Genomic DNA, 17188 nt, shown 5'->3' on the forward strand with positions numbered 1-17188 from the left:
TTTCTATTAATAAAATTAATGTAGAAGTCTGTAGACAAGAATGAGTATGTTGTGTAGGCTGAAGTTTTTTATTAACTAGTGAAAATACACATTCTTTAGGAGAAGCTTTAAAGAATATGAGCACAGAATAGAAAACTCCTCCAGCTTTTAGACCGTTAAAAAACCACATCAAAACAAAAAGCCCAAACCCACCTGTGGCTTGAAGTTTGCATGTACCTGACTACTCCTTCTGTCTAGAAACACTGTGGACCATTATTTGAAAGGAAATAATGTTCTGAGAACCTGTGCTTGGTGGGATTGTGCCTACCTGAGAAACTTATGCCAGCCTACGAAGTGCCTTCTGTGTGCTTGGTGTTTGCATGCCAAGGGAACTGGGAGTACTAGTGCTATGGTATGGTGAGAGGGATGGGAGGAGGATCCTGTGTGTGGGGACTGTCTGGCTCTAAATACTTGCACTTGCTCCTTTGCAAGCCTTATCTGACCTCTTAGTAATATACTGGTAAGTCTTTAAGATCACTTTTCCTCATTTTGTGCAAAGGACCATAGAGGCACACTGCTGTAGATTAATGCATTTCAGTGAAGAGCAGTTGTTGAAGGAAGAACCGTGTCAAGATGTACGTTGTTTGAGAACTTGGATTGTATAATGTGGCTGACACCTCCTGTAAATTTGGCAGCATGGGACTGAAACAATTGTTTTCCTTCCCTTGTTTGTTAGCAAGGATTTCTTGAATGAGCAACGCTTACTGTGGTTGCAGCGGAAGGGTGGAACTGCTTGGTCTTGCTTAGCACAAAAATAACTAAAACTCTTAATGTGCCCCACCTAAGTATTATTGCTCTGGATGGATTAGAAATACCTTTTCATATAAATGCTGTTGTGTACAGACTTGATCTGTGTAGTGTTTAGTAATAGGACGTGTCACCTCAACTCAGAATGCTTAGTCAGAGTCTTAGCTGGAATCAACAGACGTAAAAATCTGTTTCCAGAAGAAAATAAGTAGTGGTTGAGAGAACAAGACTGATCCTCTGTGTACCATGAGTTTCTGATAAATTATGTGGTTCCTAATGAGAGATACACTGGCTAAGGGTGCAGTGGGTCTCAAAGTGGATACGCAAGACCTAAGCTTCCTGCAGACCGTCGTGCTTGGCAATGCGATGCAGAGCTGTTTGTGCCTTCTCTGCCTTGTAATTGCAGCCGTAGGGTACCGAGTTTTACGTTTTTATGTACTTCTAGAAATTAACCTGGGGCACAGTGAGCCTGCAGACCGCAGTTAAGGCTGTCTCACCTATTCAGAAGCTTTGGTGATGGGTATTAGGTACCCAGCAGGGACTGTGCCTTCCTACGCTGTAGATGAACAGAGTTCCTAAGTATGGCACACAACGTATGACACTTTTCATCCAGCTATTCAAAGAGGCAAAGCGTTCAGAACACGATGCAGAAGAAATATTTAATTAGCTTTGCTTTTCCACAGTCTGCTCTTCACGAAAAAAAATATCAAAGCAAGCTATTTTCTGCTGTGGAAATGGACGAAGAAAGAAGCTGCTTTGTTTTGCAAAATGCTTCAAAAGGGCTGGTTGCTATCTTAGTCCTCCCCAGCTCCCTGTCTGTTTGTATGGCAGCTCCAAGTTACTATGGTGACAGGCAGGTCGCAATGAGCTGGAGAGGCACAGTTCATGGTCGTGCCGCTGCGAGACCAGCCGTTTGTCTCTGCAATCTCCCCGATTGCTGAGGAAGAGCTTAGGTGTTATTCGGGGCCTTTATTCTTCTTTTGCAGAACCTTTCTGGCTGGCACTTGTAAGTCATTTCTTATTTGGAGGACACAAAGATTCACACCGTGTGTTCAAAAAAATGATTTTGCTTTGGAAATGTGCACCATGGTATATGAACCCTACCAAAAGACGCTCTGGTTGCTCATTTTGAATGAGCAACGTTCATTAAAATAGACATAAAAAAATGTAAAATAGACATAAAAAAACTGATAGAGCAGTCCAGACCAGTTTTTCTCAAAGATGCAATATTAAAACTGTTAACTAATGAGCTATATGTATCAAAGACTTTTCATATCCAAGAGTATCATGAGGATAAAGCAGTTCCTGCAGTGTTTTTTCAGTAGCTAGTGTCCTAGGCATCAATAGTGAGAGGCAGAAACAGTAGAGTAAAAGTGGCATATACAAGCTTTAACTGAGGGAAATGACTGTAATATTCAATTATGAATCTGGTAATAAGACATTACGGATAAATTGTTTACATCTGAAATGACATTTTGTCTCTTCTCCCAGTTGAAAGGCTTGTCTGAAATCTCTGCTCAAATGTCTAAAGCCATTCCAAGTTCCTGCCAAAGGTTAATTCATGGTAATTTTACACGATTTTATCCATGTAATTTCATTGCCCATTAGCCTAAGCAGATATTTTATCATCCTTATTACTGATGTCCTTCCTTCCAATTTTATCTGCAGGTAGCAATCATATCCACTTTTTGACTTTTTTTTTTTGTTTTGAACAAGCAAATCTCTTTCTATTCCCACGGTAGTAGGAGAGGCTCTTCAGTTCCTTGATCACCTCAATAGTCCTCCTTCACACCTGCTCCAGATAAAGTTTATTTCTCTGGGGTGCGGCTGTGTGTGGAGTTTCCAGTGTGCTTGTATTTCTACAAGGCAGTAATGTTTACCCCTCCCTGTTCGTGTGTATCTGCCTATGAATTCCAGTGTTTGCCTTTTTCTTAACTACCCATCCTTATGAGCTGATTGCACGAGGATTATCACCTATACATGGGTGCTGTTCTTCTTTTCAGCTGAGAACTTTTTTGCATTTGAGTTTCACCTTGCCCTGGAAAGTCCAGTCCTTGAGGATAAGTTTTACCTGAAAGTTAAACGTGCCACAAGCATGAATAGTGTGTTAGATGGCTTTTTTATCTTTGCTTCGAAACTAATGCCAGCATGGTTTCCAAGAGGTTGAACACCAAAGAACTTACAAACTTTTCAGTAGAAAGTCTTTTTGTTAACTATCTTAATTGTTTTCTGGAAATCTAGTCTTGCATTTAAATGATTTCTGCACTTTCTTAAGCCGTGCTTATCATTTACATGAAAGAAAATTTGTAACTTGATACTGCTTACTGATGTTGATCATGTCACTCAAGGGGCAAAGTACACTGGTGGGAAGTTGTGTCCTGTTTGTAGAGGCTGATTTGGCTCAGATTCCCACCGTGCAGATTTCATCGGGGCATGAGGAAAGGTGGAACTTGGCGTAGGCTGGCTTTGCACATTGCAACCCTAAATGTCAATATCAAGTGGCTTTTGAAGATGAAAAGGCAGCAAAATACTTCTGTAAAACAATTCAAGAAGCAAAATACTAGCTCTTGCCAAAGTCTAAAAATGTTGTTTTAGCTATATTGGTTCCATTTTTATTTTACTGCAGCAGAAGCGAAACAGAACTTTGAGGCAAAAAGTCCTGAAGAAAATGGATGTCAGAAGTAATACAAATCTGATAGGGTGTTGTGGCGTGTAGTTACCACAAGCGGGCACTCACTTATGCTGTAGCCCCAGTTCTCATACATTTTTTTGACATAAATATGTCTTAAGTTGGTTGAAGTGTAGGCATGAGGATTCGTTAGGCTTTCTGAGGTCCCTGAGGAAACATACTTGATCTTTATTGCAGTGTCCCTGTTGCCGTGAATCTTGAGCACGACGAGTCACAGTGACAGTAATCGAACCAGCTGGCGACAGCTTCGACCCATAGGGGCTTGCCTGGAAGGGGGCTGCAGTGGCGGCAGAACCCCTGCATCTGCAATTTTTCCTTATCAGTGTTTTAAGACTTGGTAAACCAGAATCACCTAAATCTCTCTACCAAACCACTCTGTGATTGTTGAGTATTCAGAACCCTGGATTCTCCCTTCCAGGAGAATCTAGGTCTTAAAACCTAGTTTTAATTTTCTTAATTTGATGCAGGTATCAAAGGTAGTTGTTCTGGGTCAAAGGTGCGTGGATTAGTTAGCCCACATTGCATCCCTTTGGCCAGCGAGAGAGGTGTAGGAGAAGTCCAAGGCCAGAGCAGAGCTGAACCCTCCCAGCTTCCAGTGGCTGAGGGTTCAGGGACTCCCTAACCACAGCTGTAACTCAGTGGTCAGTAGTCTCTGAGACTTCTGCTACGTGTGTTACTTGGGTATTAAGCACGTACTTAAATACTTTCCAAATACTTAGGTGTCCACAGCAGCCTGTGGCTGAGTTCCAAAACTGTTGTGTGACAGTAATACTTCCTTGATCTCACTACCTTTTTATTTTATTTGATGCTTTTCAATTTCTGTGTTATGAGAAACAGCAAATAATTGTTCTCTGTTCATCTTCTCCGCAACATTCAGTTTTGTATGCCTATCGTAGCCGTTATCTCTTCCAGGCCTGGAATATTTTAGGTTATTATACCTCTGCTTGTGCCTTTTTTCCTTTCATTATCCTTAGCATACTTTTTTTTTTTTAACTTCTATTACAGTGTAAGTTGTAATAGCCTTGGAAATGAAGAGTGAGCATCAAAATTAAATCCTGGTCTTTTGCAGTCTGTACATAACACAAGCATTTGTTCAGCCAGTAGACTTTTAAACTTTGAAGATAGAAGCAATGCTTTTGTTCTTAAAGTAGGCATTTGCAGCAGTGTACAAATCTGCGTCCTTTGGAATACCTCTGAACACCAACTGAGTATTTTTTCTTACATTAGTAGATGTGGTGGATTGGTGTGTAGTATAGAAGCCCTCATATTTAAAACCTGACATCTTGCATGGTTTGCACAATTGCAATACAAGAGGTTTCTGTTTGATCTTGCAAAGTGGCCGGTGTGGTTATTGTAATTGAATTTGAGGTATGCCAGAGAAAGAGGAATTAATGCAAAAGTAAGAAAAAACAACTACACCACAGTATCTCAGAAGCAGCCAAAGCATTATATGATGAATGTAAACTTAGAAATACTGCCACCTGATGAAGAAAGTAAAAGAAAGCTAACTCAAGGAAAAGCCGAAGTGTTTTATGGAACAAGCCTGTAGGATTTTTCACAGTATTGCAACGATATTCTTGCTTATAATAGTACTGAGTTTATCAAGGGATAATTTAGTTTGTGATTCCCTGGTTCAGTTCAGGCATCAATGAGGTTTGGGTTTTACATGTCTGTTTGTTTGTTTTCTTAAAAAAAACCCAACAAACTAACGATTAGAATGGGTTGAGGAGTCAGGGTTCAGTCAGGCCAAAGTTCTGTTGCTTCTGTGAGGCATCTTCTGCACCTCTCAGGTTTCTTATAGAGATAAAATTCTTGGGGAATTACCTATTTTGCTGTATGGTTACATCAATTTTTCTGCTGGCACAAGAAGCTGACCCGCTGTCCCCCTTAAAACTAAAGCAGCAGTGTGTTTACTGGTGCCATAACTTGGTAACCACTTATTGTGAAAATATGAGTCAACTTTCCTTTTATTCATTCCACTTTTTCTTCCACAGAGAAAATACTCTTCCTCCAGAAAGTTTAAATTGGGCTTTTTTTAAGCAGTCCTTTCAGTTCAAAATAAATAGCACTAATATAGATAGCAACTGGGGAATTCCTAAATAGGTCCTACAGATTTGGCTTCCTTTTTCTTTTTTTTTTTTTTTCTTTTTTTTTTTTTTTTTTGTTGTTGTTGTTGTTTTTTCTCCTTTGTCCAGGCCTGTTCTCATTCACCACTTTCTGTTCTAAGGTTTGCACAGCTCCTGGGCTGTGCATGTCCTCCAGGATGCCAGGCTCACATCACTCCTCAGCAGCTGAGCACGCTTCAAACTTCTGTCAGCCTGCAGTGCTTTCAGACAGTGATGGCCTTAGATAAAGTGCAGTAGATGCATATCTGGGTTCTGATTTGTGCACTATATTTGTAGTTAAATGGCTGAGCAATTCTAGTGTTGTGGTGTAATGAAATCTGAAGGTTGCTACTTCAGGGCTCGCAGAGATATGCTTGCAAATTGCTTGTGCCCCAGAACTACTGTTACCATGCTCAGTTTGGTCCGTCCCTTCAGTGGAGATGGGGGTATTTCCCGAGTCGTCATGTTCTGTGTGGAACAGAGTTTAAAGTGTAGAGCAGGTGACATCAGCATCTTGCAGTTTCCCGAAGCTTTTAATGTGCAGTTTGACTTACAGTGTGCCTTCAACTGTATCAGGCAAATAATTCAATTAAGTGTATGCAGAGAGGTTGTTACAATGGCTTTTAACTGCAAGGCCATGAGGAGAACAGGAACAAAGCTAAATGTTTTAGGCCATTACTGAAGGTCTGTGTTGAACAGTTTCATATGTCCCAAAGAACCTCGTGTGTTCAGATGAGATGTTCTCATCTTCTTCCTCTTTCCCCTGCAGCATGAGCAGTGGCTGCAGGAGGTGTTTGTAGGCCAGGAGACACTGGGATATAATGTAGCTGGGGATGTTCTACGTAGCTTACAGAAGCTGCTTCTTCATGCTGTGTCTTTCCCAGCAGTGTTTAGGGTCAGATTCCCACGTCTTTCCTGGGATAGGTACCTGCTAGTCCTTTTCTTAAGATATGTTTCCATTACATGACTCTGTGTGCAGGTGTGTACTAGGTGGTGTTCATCCGTTACGTGACCTGGTGAGTGGAGCTTCACACACTGAGGGGTGGGAGGCTTAGGTATGCATCTGCAGTCAGGTGTCTGTCTAAATGTGAATATCCCTTCTTGTGTTACTGGAGGAGCAGTCGTCCCCCTGCTCCTCATCTGGAGCTTCTTTACTGGTAAGGTGCAGGGAGGTATTATATTTCCCTCTTGCCTCCTCAGGACTTCTGACTTTGTGTAGTGTTGCTCTGCCTGACGCATTATTCCACCCTTGTTTTATAGTTAGCGTCTTCTTAGTGTTGCTGCAGCTCCTGAATCCCTTACAGATAAGAGTTTTTAAGCAACCCGAAGAGGCGAGTTGATGTGATTCCTGTTACTTTTCCCACTGCTATTTAGAGCTCTGTTAAAAGCAATGAAAGCTGGTTGGTTTTCTACTTCTGAAATAGAGACAAGCTGAGAAGCAGCAGAAATATTCAAGCAGTCCATGTATAGTCCTGTGAAAATGTTGCTGTCTTAGTCATGATGCCTGCTTTTCTTTGCCAACTGGAAGAATTTTGTGGAAATGATGGCTTTACTACAAGAAGAATTAGTTTTGGTCTTGAAGAATACAAGTCTTGGTCAAAATAAAGTCTTTGCATTCCTAAGCCTTGAAGTTTCTGTATTCTTCTGGTTTTTATTCCACTGGACAGCTATGTGCACAGCTACTGTTCATAATAGACCAGTCTGAGCAAGTCTAATACACAGGATGCATAGTAAAATGCTTCAAGCAAAATGATGAATAAGTACATGAATACTGTTTTTGCTTCTTTTTAAATATCTGCATACAGTACACAAAAGCATGTTAATTTGCAAATATCTTTCAAGTTTCTGAAACCTGAAATGTGAAAACAAATTAGTCAAATATAGTGTATTTCTATTGACAGCAGCCTTCCTTGTTTTCACAGGCTGCCCTTTTAAATGTTGCCTCATTGGCTGAAGGCATGGTGTACAAGCATTGCTTGTTCTGGGCAAACAATGCAGCTTTACTACGCATCTTCATATGAAAAGCTTCATACTCCTCCTGTGTCATCCCCCCTGTACTTGATCATGAGCGCTTGACCACACATGGTGTGCTGTGCATCAACTACATGGTAGTAACGTAGGAGGAATATAGAAGGAGCAAAGGCTCAAGCTGTAATTTATCAGTGTGTGAGCTGATCACTGATGACTCTTATTAATAATTTGTTAATATTAAGCTGTTTAAATATTGTATTTCTCTAACTATGCTTTTATTAAATAAAGATATCTTATTGTTTCAGGTTGCAGTTGTTAAAATGAAGTGTACAGAGCGCATTTACGCGATGAAAATTCTAAATAAATGGGAAATGCTTAAAAGGGCAGAGGTAAGTAATACGGTTCTCTAATGCAGAGAATTTTTTAAATGGCATTAGGAAAATTGCATTGAAGCCCTTCCAGATTAGGAGGAATTATTTCATGAGCGTAGGAGCTTCATTCTTTTTTCTTTTTGTCTTAAGCTGTTTTAATGCAATCAAGTCTGACAGTCCCTTCCAGGCATCTGTTGTTCTCAGCATTACTGCGTATTCGTTTACCAGACAGTCTGCCCTAGTTCTTACCCTGAATTTATTGGCCAGATTTTTGTTTACAATAAAGGCAAGTTAAAGACTACATGAAAGCTGAGATCGGTGCTACTATGACATTCACAGCTGTATACAAAACCATTATGAAAAGGTCTTTTTGCTCTTTCATTCAGAAAGCATACGTTAAGGAGCTTTGCATCTACAGTTTGTAACAGGATTTATGTAACTGGTGAAACTATAACTAAATACTTCGGAATCACAGATTCAGATTGTAAAACAAAATGTGCTAAAAAGATAAATCTGTTTAAAAAGGATATTTTTGATGAAAGGAGATGTACATTGTCAGAACAAATTATGCAAATGTGAATGGGTACTTCACAGATTAGGAAAGGACCGACTGAGAATATGCCATGGGAAGTGGCGTATTCCTAGAATACCTACTCTTGCACTGTAAAGGAAAACCTTATGGCAAATGTAATATTACAGAAATCAGCAGGTAAATGAGCAATAGATTTTCAGGAAAAATAGGTGTAGTCCATCAATAGTTGCAGCAGTTCTGTTAAGGGGCGAAGGCTAGCTGCTTGCTGAGGGCTGAGCCTGCTGACCCTTCCCTGTCCCATTCTTCTGTCCCTTCCTGACACCTCCTTCCCCCCAGCCTACCCTTCCTAGGCCCTCCCTTCCTTTCAGTGAGTCAGTGCCAGCTCTTTTCCTGTGAATAAATCTCCTCCCTCTTGTTAAGCCTCTCTTCACCACTGCGTTTGCCTGATTTAGTCACACTCTGTCCGTTGGTCCATGCTCTTCTGTCAGCCACTGCCACTCGGCTGTTCTTTGAGCTGTCAGGAGAGTTCACGCTCCTGGCTGTGCTGCATCAGCGGTTCTGCGTTAAGCCTTCCCTTGTGCGGGGGAAATTTGGTGCCCTTTCTACGCAGGTGTCAGTTGGGTTGATTCATTGGTCAGTATAGAATTGTTTTAAACCCAAGTGCTTGTAGAGGGCTCCCAGACTCTAATGGAAATACAGCTATGCTGGCTTACTTCAGTCATTTTTAAAGTGACTTAATTAAATGGGCCACCTAAATAGCTGAGACTTCTACATGTAGAGATGTCCTGAGAAGATGGCTGTTTACAAATTGTCTTCAAATTATGCGACTAACTCCTCTTACCCTCTCAGGCAGACAAGAGGTGGAAAAGGGTTATCCACCAAGAAAGAGGTATAATGAGCAATAGTTGATCCAACAGACACTTGGGACAAGTAACCGTCCAGTTAAGGTCTCTTTCTGCTGATTTTCCCCATCTACAAAGGACAATAAAGGAACTGTCTTCTCTGCTGTGCCCCTTTGTCTTTTCCGGTTAGGTTTGCTCCCTTGATTTGGCTTTTCTGGATAAGCAAGACTTGATAACCTGCATATCAAGTTCATAAAACATCTGGGTGTTAAAATTTCCCAAATGTGGTAAAATTTGTTAGTTTTTAAAATGAGGCCTGCAAGAATACAGTAGCCTCTTAAGTGGGCAGTTCCACTGAAAAGCAGGCTTCAGGTGTTTTATTATCCACTGTATGAGTGGTCTAAGAAGGACGTTGTTATACTGGTTTATGTTTGTTTTGTGAATTGTAATATGAAGCATTTTATGACTTACTAAACATAGCAAAAAAGTTATCTAAACACTGCTTATTTGTGTACTAGCTGCAAGAAAAAAAAAAAGCCATGATCGGAAGCCTCTAAAGTGCAGGAGAGATTAGTGAATATCAGCTGACATCCGTAAATGCGTTGCAAGCAAAAATAGGCATGCCATTTATGTTGATAAGGTGGACCATTTGTATTCATTGTTCTGACAGCAAAATACATAGTCGTTAGTGTATTACTGTTGACAGGTCCAAATAAGTCCTGACTGGCTGATTAGGTAACCTGTCATGCTTTTTCAAGGCACGTCTCAAGGCCTTTTAAGCTAGCGTAAGCAGAAAAGGAGAGTTTTATTCTCTGAATTCATGATGCAAAGTGTTCAGCAGCATTATTGGTTTTGAAGTGTTCGTAACATTCCCTCGCTACTTGAGGTTGCATGGTGAACTGGATCAAGGAACTGATGTCTTTGAAAATAAACAAACTAGTTTTCTGTGTTGGCAGTCTCCTCGCATCGTGGTGCCAGAAGAACTGAGAAATGCTGTGCTCTGGTGCTGCGGGCAGGGGATAGGATTACTTGGAGCTGCTGTTGCTGCCAAACTTTTCGCAGAGTGATACTTTGGCCTTGCATTCATAAACCGTTAAACCACTCTCAGTTAACATTTAATTATAATTTACATCTCTTTGCACCAATAACTACTAACTTTACAATGTGGCCACCGTATGGTCTTCTTCAGTAGAAATGTAAATTGACTTTTGCTTCCTTAGGGGGGAAAAATGGTTGAGGTACCTTTATAAGATGCAATCAATATATGATAAGGCTTGGGCTTCCAAGGAATGTTCCTTCCATAAAACATTTTCTAAGACATCTGGAGAAGTGGCAATGACCACAAAAAAACCCAAACAAACAAACAAACAAAAAAAAAACAAACAAAAAACACCAAACAAACAAAAAAACCCCCAATTATTATCCAGAACCAAACACTTGAACTGCAGCTACTGAATATTCTAATAATGGCTCTCTGAATTGAGAGTAGTGAAAGAGTCCCAAAGTCTGCATCTTGATAGTTCTGTTCCAGTAAAAACATTAATATATTTTTATTAAGGAGGACTCGCTTGAAGTTTATGAAAGTTGGTTTTATGTAAAGATGCTGAGAAAACCTGTTAACACAGAGCTTGCTTCTCTGAAGTGTTGCAGTGGGCTATTTGAAGTAGCGGAAAGATTATTGAAAATGAAAATGTATTATACTGGACAAAGATAAGACAGTAATAGTAAGATCTGCTTATTTCCTATAGTGTGTTGGCAGTGTCTGGAATTGGAACTGTAATGTAAGCAAAGTATACATGAAACTGTTTTCACAAAGGTCTTTTTCAGAAGAACCAGACTTACTTTCCTAGAGCCGTTATCTTTCTGCTGCAGATTGCAGTGACAAGTTATCATTTTTCTGGCTTTTAAAAATACATTATGGAACAAAGATTCAGTGTTGACTCGAATTGGTTTATGGGCTTTTTGGGGGGAGTGTTGTGGTGGGTTTTGTTGGTTTTCTTTTTTTTTTTTTTTTTTTTTTTAAGGTCACAGTCAGGATTAGAGTGACTGAATGCCTGACTACAAGCCTGCAGAGATTCCCTGATTTGTCACTTACACAGACTGAATTCCAATGAATAGAGACCTCTGTTCAGTAATTTTAAATAATCCCATAAAACATCCATATATATTCATCCTGTGAAAACTACTTGTTGATGTTGACAATGGCTTTTCCCCCTCTGTTCCTTTAGACAGCTTGCTTCCGGGAGGAGAGAAATGTCTTGGTGAATGGAGATTGTCAGTGGATTACTACGTTGCACTATGCCTTTCAAGATGAGAACTATTTGGTATGTTTGTTTCATCAGCAAATAAAAGCTTTAGGTTATGAAAGAACTTTATTTTTGGTACATTTAAGGATATTAGTGCAATAAATCAGTCCACCTCATGCCTTGCAGCAATGTTTCAACATTCTTGTTTTTTTCTTGAAGAAATACTTCAAAGGGCTGACTGTAACTCCAGGAGAGTGAGAAAGTCATGTAGTATTATAGTATATAGAGGTTTAGTTAAGTACCTTAAATTGACTAATCTACCCTTGCATAAAATATATCATGCTTAAGTTTAATGTTTTGGATAACATTGCAACTAAATAATTTGAGAGGTGTTAACTCTGTGAAAATAAGAAATACTTTTATTTTAAACTTTCAGAATGTCTTTTGAAGGAAGATTTTGTTTAAAAATGGCAAAAGTAATTTAAAATTTTGTCTAAAAAACTGATTAAACTGATATTTTAAAAGCCTCAGGAAAAAAAGCCTATTTCTTAAAAGTATTTAAATAAAATATGTTTTAAATCAGCAGATTGGTCATCTCAGTAGTTTGAGAGACTTTAGCAACTGTTTATAAAGAAAGTCATTACTCCTATTGCATTTTTTAATGATGGGTTACTAGAACTATATAAGCTAGGTTTACCTTAGTCGCAGAAGTCAAGAGAGTGCTGGTGAGGAGCAAAGTCAGTAAAGCCCCAACATACTGCAATATACTGACCCATACAGCTTCTGTGCGGCTACTTGAGGCTGGGTTTGCAAACCTCCTGTTCCTGTAACAACTAACATAGTTGTAATGCGAAGGTTTTCACCTTCTTAACACTTTTTAAATAGCACCACAGTAGCAAGTCATGATTATAAATAAGAAAAAAATGTATTGATAAAAGGCTTCCAGTGAGTTCAGGAGCTAAGCATATGAAAGAGTTAGAAAATACTCAGACTTTTTCACAGGTGCTAAAACGAAACAAACTATTTTGACCGTCATGTTAATAACGGGATAACAAGCACATCATAAGAAAATAAGTAGTCTTAGACCCTCGTGTACAGGCTATTTCCATTGAATACTTTGTGATAAATCCAGATTTTCAACCTCTCAAAGTTTAGTTACTCTTGGCACTGCCTTATGAAGATAGCTCATAATTTCAAATTCCCTCAGAACCAAACAGCCTTCAGACTTGCATAAAAATAACCGAAGACATCCTATAATGCAGTATTTCCAAGTAGCTTCTAAGAATGGATCTACCTAAGAAAAAATTGTTAGCTGTTCAAGATAGCAAGCAGTAGTAATGACAGTATAGAGAGGGATCTAGTGTTGCTAATACCGTTTTATACAAATCCGTTTCGAGCAAGATATAGCAGTATAATACTTTTCCCCAAGTTGCCAAAGACATTTAGATGTTGAAGTTTCACTTGACAGCAGAATTTAGACATCTAGCATCTAATTTAAGATCCAGTATCTAAGAAAGCAACAACTCTGCCGGGCAGCCAAAGTCAGCAGATTCCCAGCTTGCCTGAGGTCTGGTTTTGCATGTGCTGAGATGCTGCCTTCCAATTTGGTCTGTTACTCAGCATCCATCTCATGTAAACGTCTGGTGCTCACAGATGGAGTGTATCTGCATCTCAGTCACTATTGCAAATGATGCGTGAAGAAACGGTGAAACACATCAGGAAGTGACTTTCATCCAAAAACCTGGACAGAAGGTTCTCTTCCATGCCATCTTAGTGGTACACTTGTCCAGGGGCTAAAAGGTCTCTGTCCAGTTCTCTCCTCAGCTTGAAGAAGTTTATAGCCACGTTTTTCCACATCTCAGGAGAGCACTGCCGTGTTACAGAATCTGAGCAGATTGGGTTTACTTTTTAGCTGTGCTGTTCATCCTAGAATGGAATGCAAAGCTGAGAACAAAATGAGAACAGACAACAGAGCTTGGTTCTCTGACCTGGAGTGGACATCAGGTCTCTCTGAAAGAGAAAGCTCTAGGTTCTGGTGTCTGCTCCCAGTGATGTTGGTGCATTGTAGCTAATGACTCTTAAGTGCAAAACCATGTAAAGTATCCCTGAAGCAGAGCGAGAAGCTTGGTGTCTTCCCACACCTAGGGCTTTGCCATCCTCCTCTGGCTGCATGATAAAGGGCTCAGAATGAGACAAATAGAAAGAAGATGAGATGTTAAGGTAGAAGAAGTAGTAGCTGCCCTTGGAGAGTCTAGAAGTAACTGGGGTTTTGTTCCCTCTATGTAATATTAGTAGAGCACATGATGATGCAGAACTTGCATATAAGCAAAACCCACAAAATTCCACAAAATGTAATGTTCTGGACTTCATTTTCTGTTTCTGCTTCTATAGCTTTAAAATGTTTTAGAGGCAAATACACCATGTGGTAGTGTTTTCTAAACAGCCAACTCTTAAATGGCATGAAAATGCTAGCATGGCTTTTTTCTGCTTCCTAGAAAGCTTTTTGTAGAGACAGTTTGAGTCAAAATGGGTTAAGTAAGCCTTTGGTGATTTTGCTGAAGCAGATACAGTGTAGATAAAACATAGTCCATGAATATTAGAAACATGTATTGGACCTGAAGTTCTTAATCGCTTCCAGATTCAAAATCTGTTAGTTTTCTTGTGCTTTACCAGAAAAATTTTCATTCCCAGTCTCATTCATGAAGAAGGGCATGTGTGTTTGTGTGATGTCAGCCTCTTAAAGGCTCCTGAGTATTCATGAGAGTATTTTGATGTCTTTTTTTCCTTTGATTTCCAACTACTCTCCCCCTGTTTGATGTAGTCACTTCCCTGGAAGAATGTGGTACCTCTAGATTTTAGTGTCTTAATACCCTTCATTTTAACCCCATGTGAAGGGAGAAGTGCCTCCTAGCAAGAAAATCGCTGTGAATTGGAAGATGAATAAAATTTGACTTCCTTATAGAAGAGGTCTTCCATCTTTCTCTGATCCAAGTGCCTCATTTCATGGGTCAGCTGAACTCTTGCTGAGTTATGAACGCTGTGGGAGCTGAGGGAAGTGCACTACCTTGTCTCTTTGACAGGCAGGCTATTTCAGCTCCCACAGAAGCCTCTCTAAGCTCTCTTATATTTGAATTTGAGAGAAAATACTTTAATACAATATCTTTTAAAAGATTGCTGGTTCCTCTCTGTAGCCTTTTGTTTTCAAATGTAATTCTTGTATGTGTACAGTGTTCCAACAAATGTTTAAAATTCCTTGATGGGTTGTGCAATATGGACTGATTGATTTCAACATAAGTGATGAATTTTGCCTATCAGATTAAGCTATAATTTGAATAATATAGAGACAAATACCAAAACTTATGCCTTTCAGAGTTGCTCTTTTAAGCCAAAAGATAGTGAGGAAATGGTTAGTATTGCACTTTATGTTCCTTTGGGTTCCTATCTTGTTTAATTTTCTTCACTTGTGGAAGATGAATCTGTGGCAGGGACAGTGGATTGCAGGGCGCTTTACCTTGAGGAGAAAAATGACTGCTTTGGAAAGTTATTTCCAGAATAAGCAAAGTTATTCCTAAAACCATGTATCAAAGCATCTTGGGCAGCATGGAACAAAATGGCTCAAGACTGTTCGTACCAGATAAAAGTCATTATACTTGAAGTGATGGTCTGGATTGAGGTGGATATTGCTAGGAAATAACTAAAATGTAATCCCTGTTTTGTGGTATGAGAAACAAATAACAAGTCTGAGTCCTTTTCTTTTACATTACCCTATACGTATTGGTTCTTTCTGTGGATAGGATAATGGCTAATTGGCCTAGGAGGCTGTGTACTTTTTCATTGAAATGTATTCAAAAGAACATAAACGTTTGATTTTTAAGTTTCCCACTGCTGTAGTGCCTCTGGCTTGACAGCGCTTCTGGCTTGTCATGGGCATCCCTAATGTATAGTGTCATCAAGCTCCTGCCAGCTATGTTATGCATCCGTGATATGGCATGTGCCAAGATGAGTGTTTGGAGAAGCTGATGTGATAAGTCCCACTTTTGGAACCACTAGTAGTATTGAAATGGTACCAAAACTAAAAGTAGTAATGAAATGTATATTTTAGACTAAGCTGCATCAAGTACTGTTTTTAACTATAGTTTTTTCTTCCTGCATCCTTTTGGAAATTGTCAGTTTAAGGGTTGATAACGTACATCAGTTTTGGTAATACTAGATCATTTTCTTTGTGTGACACTGTAGTTAAGACAGAAGTAAACTCACCCTGATTTACTTTTTTGTTGCTGCCATATCTTGGTTGGTTTTTTGGTTGGGTTTTTTGTAAGGTAAGAACTGAATGCTGATGTGTCACCCTTACTGTGATTATTAAAAGAATATGGGTTGGTTTTACACTAAATAAGCAAATAAAAGTAACGCAAGTGATTACCAATTTGACAACTTCCCCCAGGCATAGAAAAAAAAATTAGTCAAAGTTTTTTTTTCAGCAAATAACTGATGAACTTTAATTTCTTTCTTACCACCTGTCTCTCGGTGCTTAACTGCTTTATTTCTCCTTTTTCAGTATCTAGTGATGGACTACTATGTTGGTGGTGACTTACTGACACTTCTCAGTAAGTTTGAAGACAAACTTCCTGAAGATATGGCTAGGTTCTACATTGGTGAAATGGTGCTTGCTATACATTCCATACATGAGCTTCATTATGTACACAGGTAATATACCACCTCACTTGGGAAAAAATACATATACGGTTATACAATGTTAATCCTAAAGATATTGCTACATGTACAAATGGGCACAGTAGCCACAGGCAAACTGCTGTAGGTACTTGCTTACTATATGCTGCATAATAGCTGTATAAGCTATTCGTTTTAAATATCAAGTTTTTATATTAGGAGTGATGTTTATCTGACTAATCTTTTACTAAAGCTTTTATTTTTATTCAGGCTTCTTGATTATTCTCAATTCACTTAATGAATATTTATCTGCCTTTGTCCAAGCCAACCTAGAAATTTGAAGCAGTTTGAACCCTCTGCAAATGTTTAAACATTCTGCAAAATTTACTCACAGTAAGCCTATGATAACATCAGTGCATCTGTTTACCTGAGGTCATCCTCAGACGTTTTTTGTAATGAGTGGGCATGTGCCTGTCTAATTGTTTCTGCACACAGGATGTATATTCCAGGTCAGTGCCTACCATCATGTTAACTTAGGTTGTGTTCTGTAGTAGTTAAAAATATATAATATTGCTTTTCCTCTGTCAGAGGAAAGTGTTTGTGAAGGTACACTTTGTATGCGTCTTTTATGGCTTCCTCTTGGAGAAACTGTTTTAGAAGAGCTGTGAGTAGAGTAAGGGAGGCACTTGATAAATATTTTGTTTCATCATTGCAAGAATCTTGATCAAGTGAGAATTTCTATCCTTTGTTTGCTTTTCAGATTTAACAACTATGTATGATAATTCTGGAAACCTTTGCGTTGTCTCTATATGCTGAATTTATAGCTTGATTTCAGTAAACAGAGAAGTTAGAAAATACAGAGTGTGACAGTAGTGAGGTTTTTCAGTTAAATGAAAACTGCTTATGGCCGTGCAAGTAGGTTCATGACAGGTCACTGAAGTCCTGGCTCAGGAGAAGTGGACTTCATACTAGCGTTGT

The 17188-nt window shown here is 39.2% G+C and overlaps 1 protein-coding gene across 8 annotated transcripts in view; it reads left to right on the forward strand.

Annotated features, from left to right (window-relative positions):
- The window catches only part of CDC42BPB (CDC42 binding protein kinase beta), a 97075-nt gene that overhangs the window by 34467 nt on the left and 45420 nt on the right, over nucleotides 1–17188 (forward strand). For 7 of the 8 annotated variants that reach the window (XR_014228773.1, XM_082317653.1, XM_082317654.1 and 4 more), the window contains 3 exons: nucleotides 7857–7940; nucleotides 11525–11620; nucleotides 16098–16246. Coding sequence is in view for 7 of the 8 variants with exons in the window: in XM_082317653.1 (XP_082173779.1) it covers nucleotides 7857–7940; nucleotides 11525–11620; nucleotides 16098–16246 (329 nt within the window). In the remaining variant the exon portion in view is untranslated. Of the gene's footprint in view, nucleotides 1–7618; nucleotides 7689–7856; nucleotides 7941–11524; nucleotides 11621–16097; nucleotides 16247–17188 lie in introns of those variants that run through there. The other variant, XM_082317658.1, reaches the window with a different exon arrangement.

The sequence above is a fragment of the Platalea leucorodia genome (assembly GCF_965183815.1).
Source record: "Platalea leucorodia genome assembly, chromosome: 7".
Lineage (NCBI taxonomy): Eukaryota > Metazoa > Chordata > Aves > Pelecaniformes > Threskiornithidae > Platalea > Platalea leucorodia.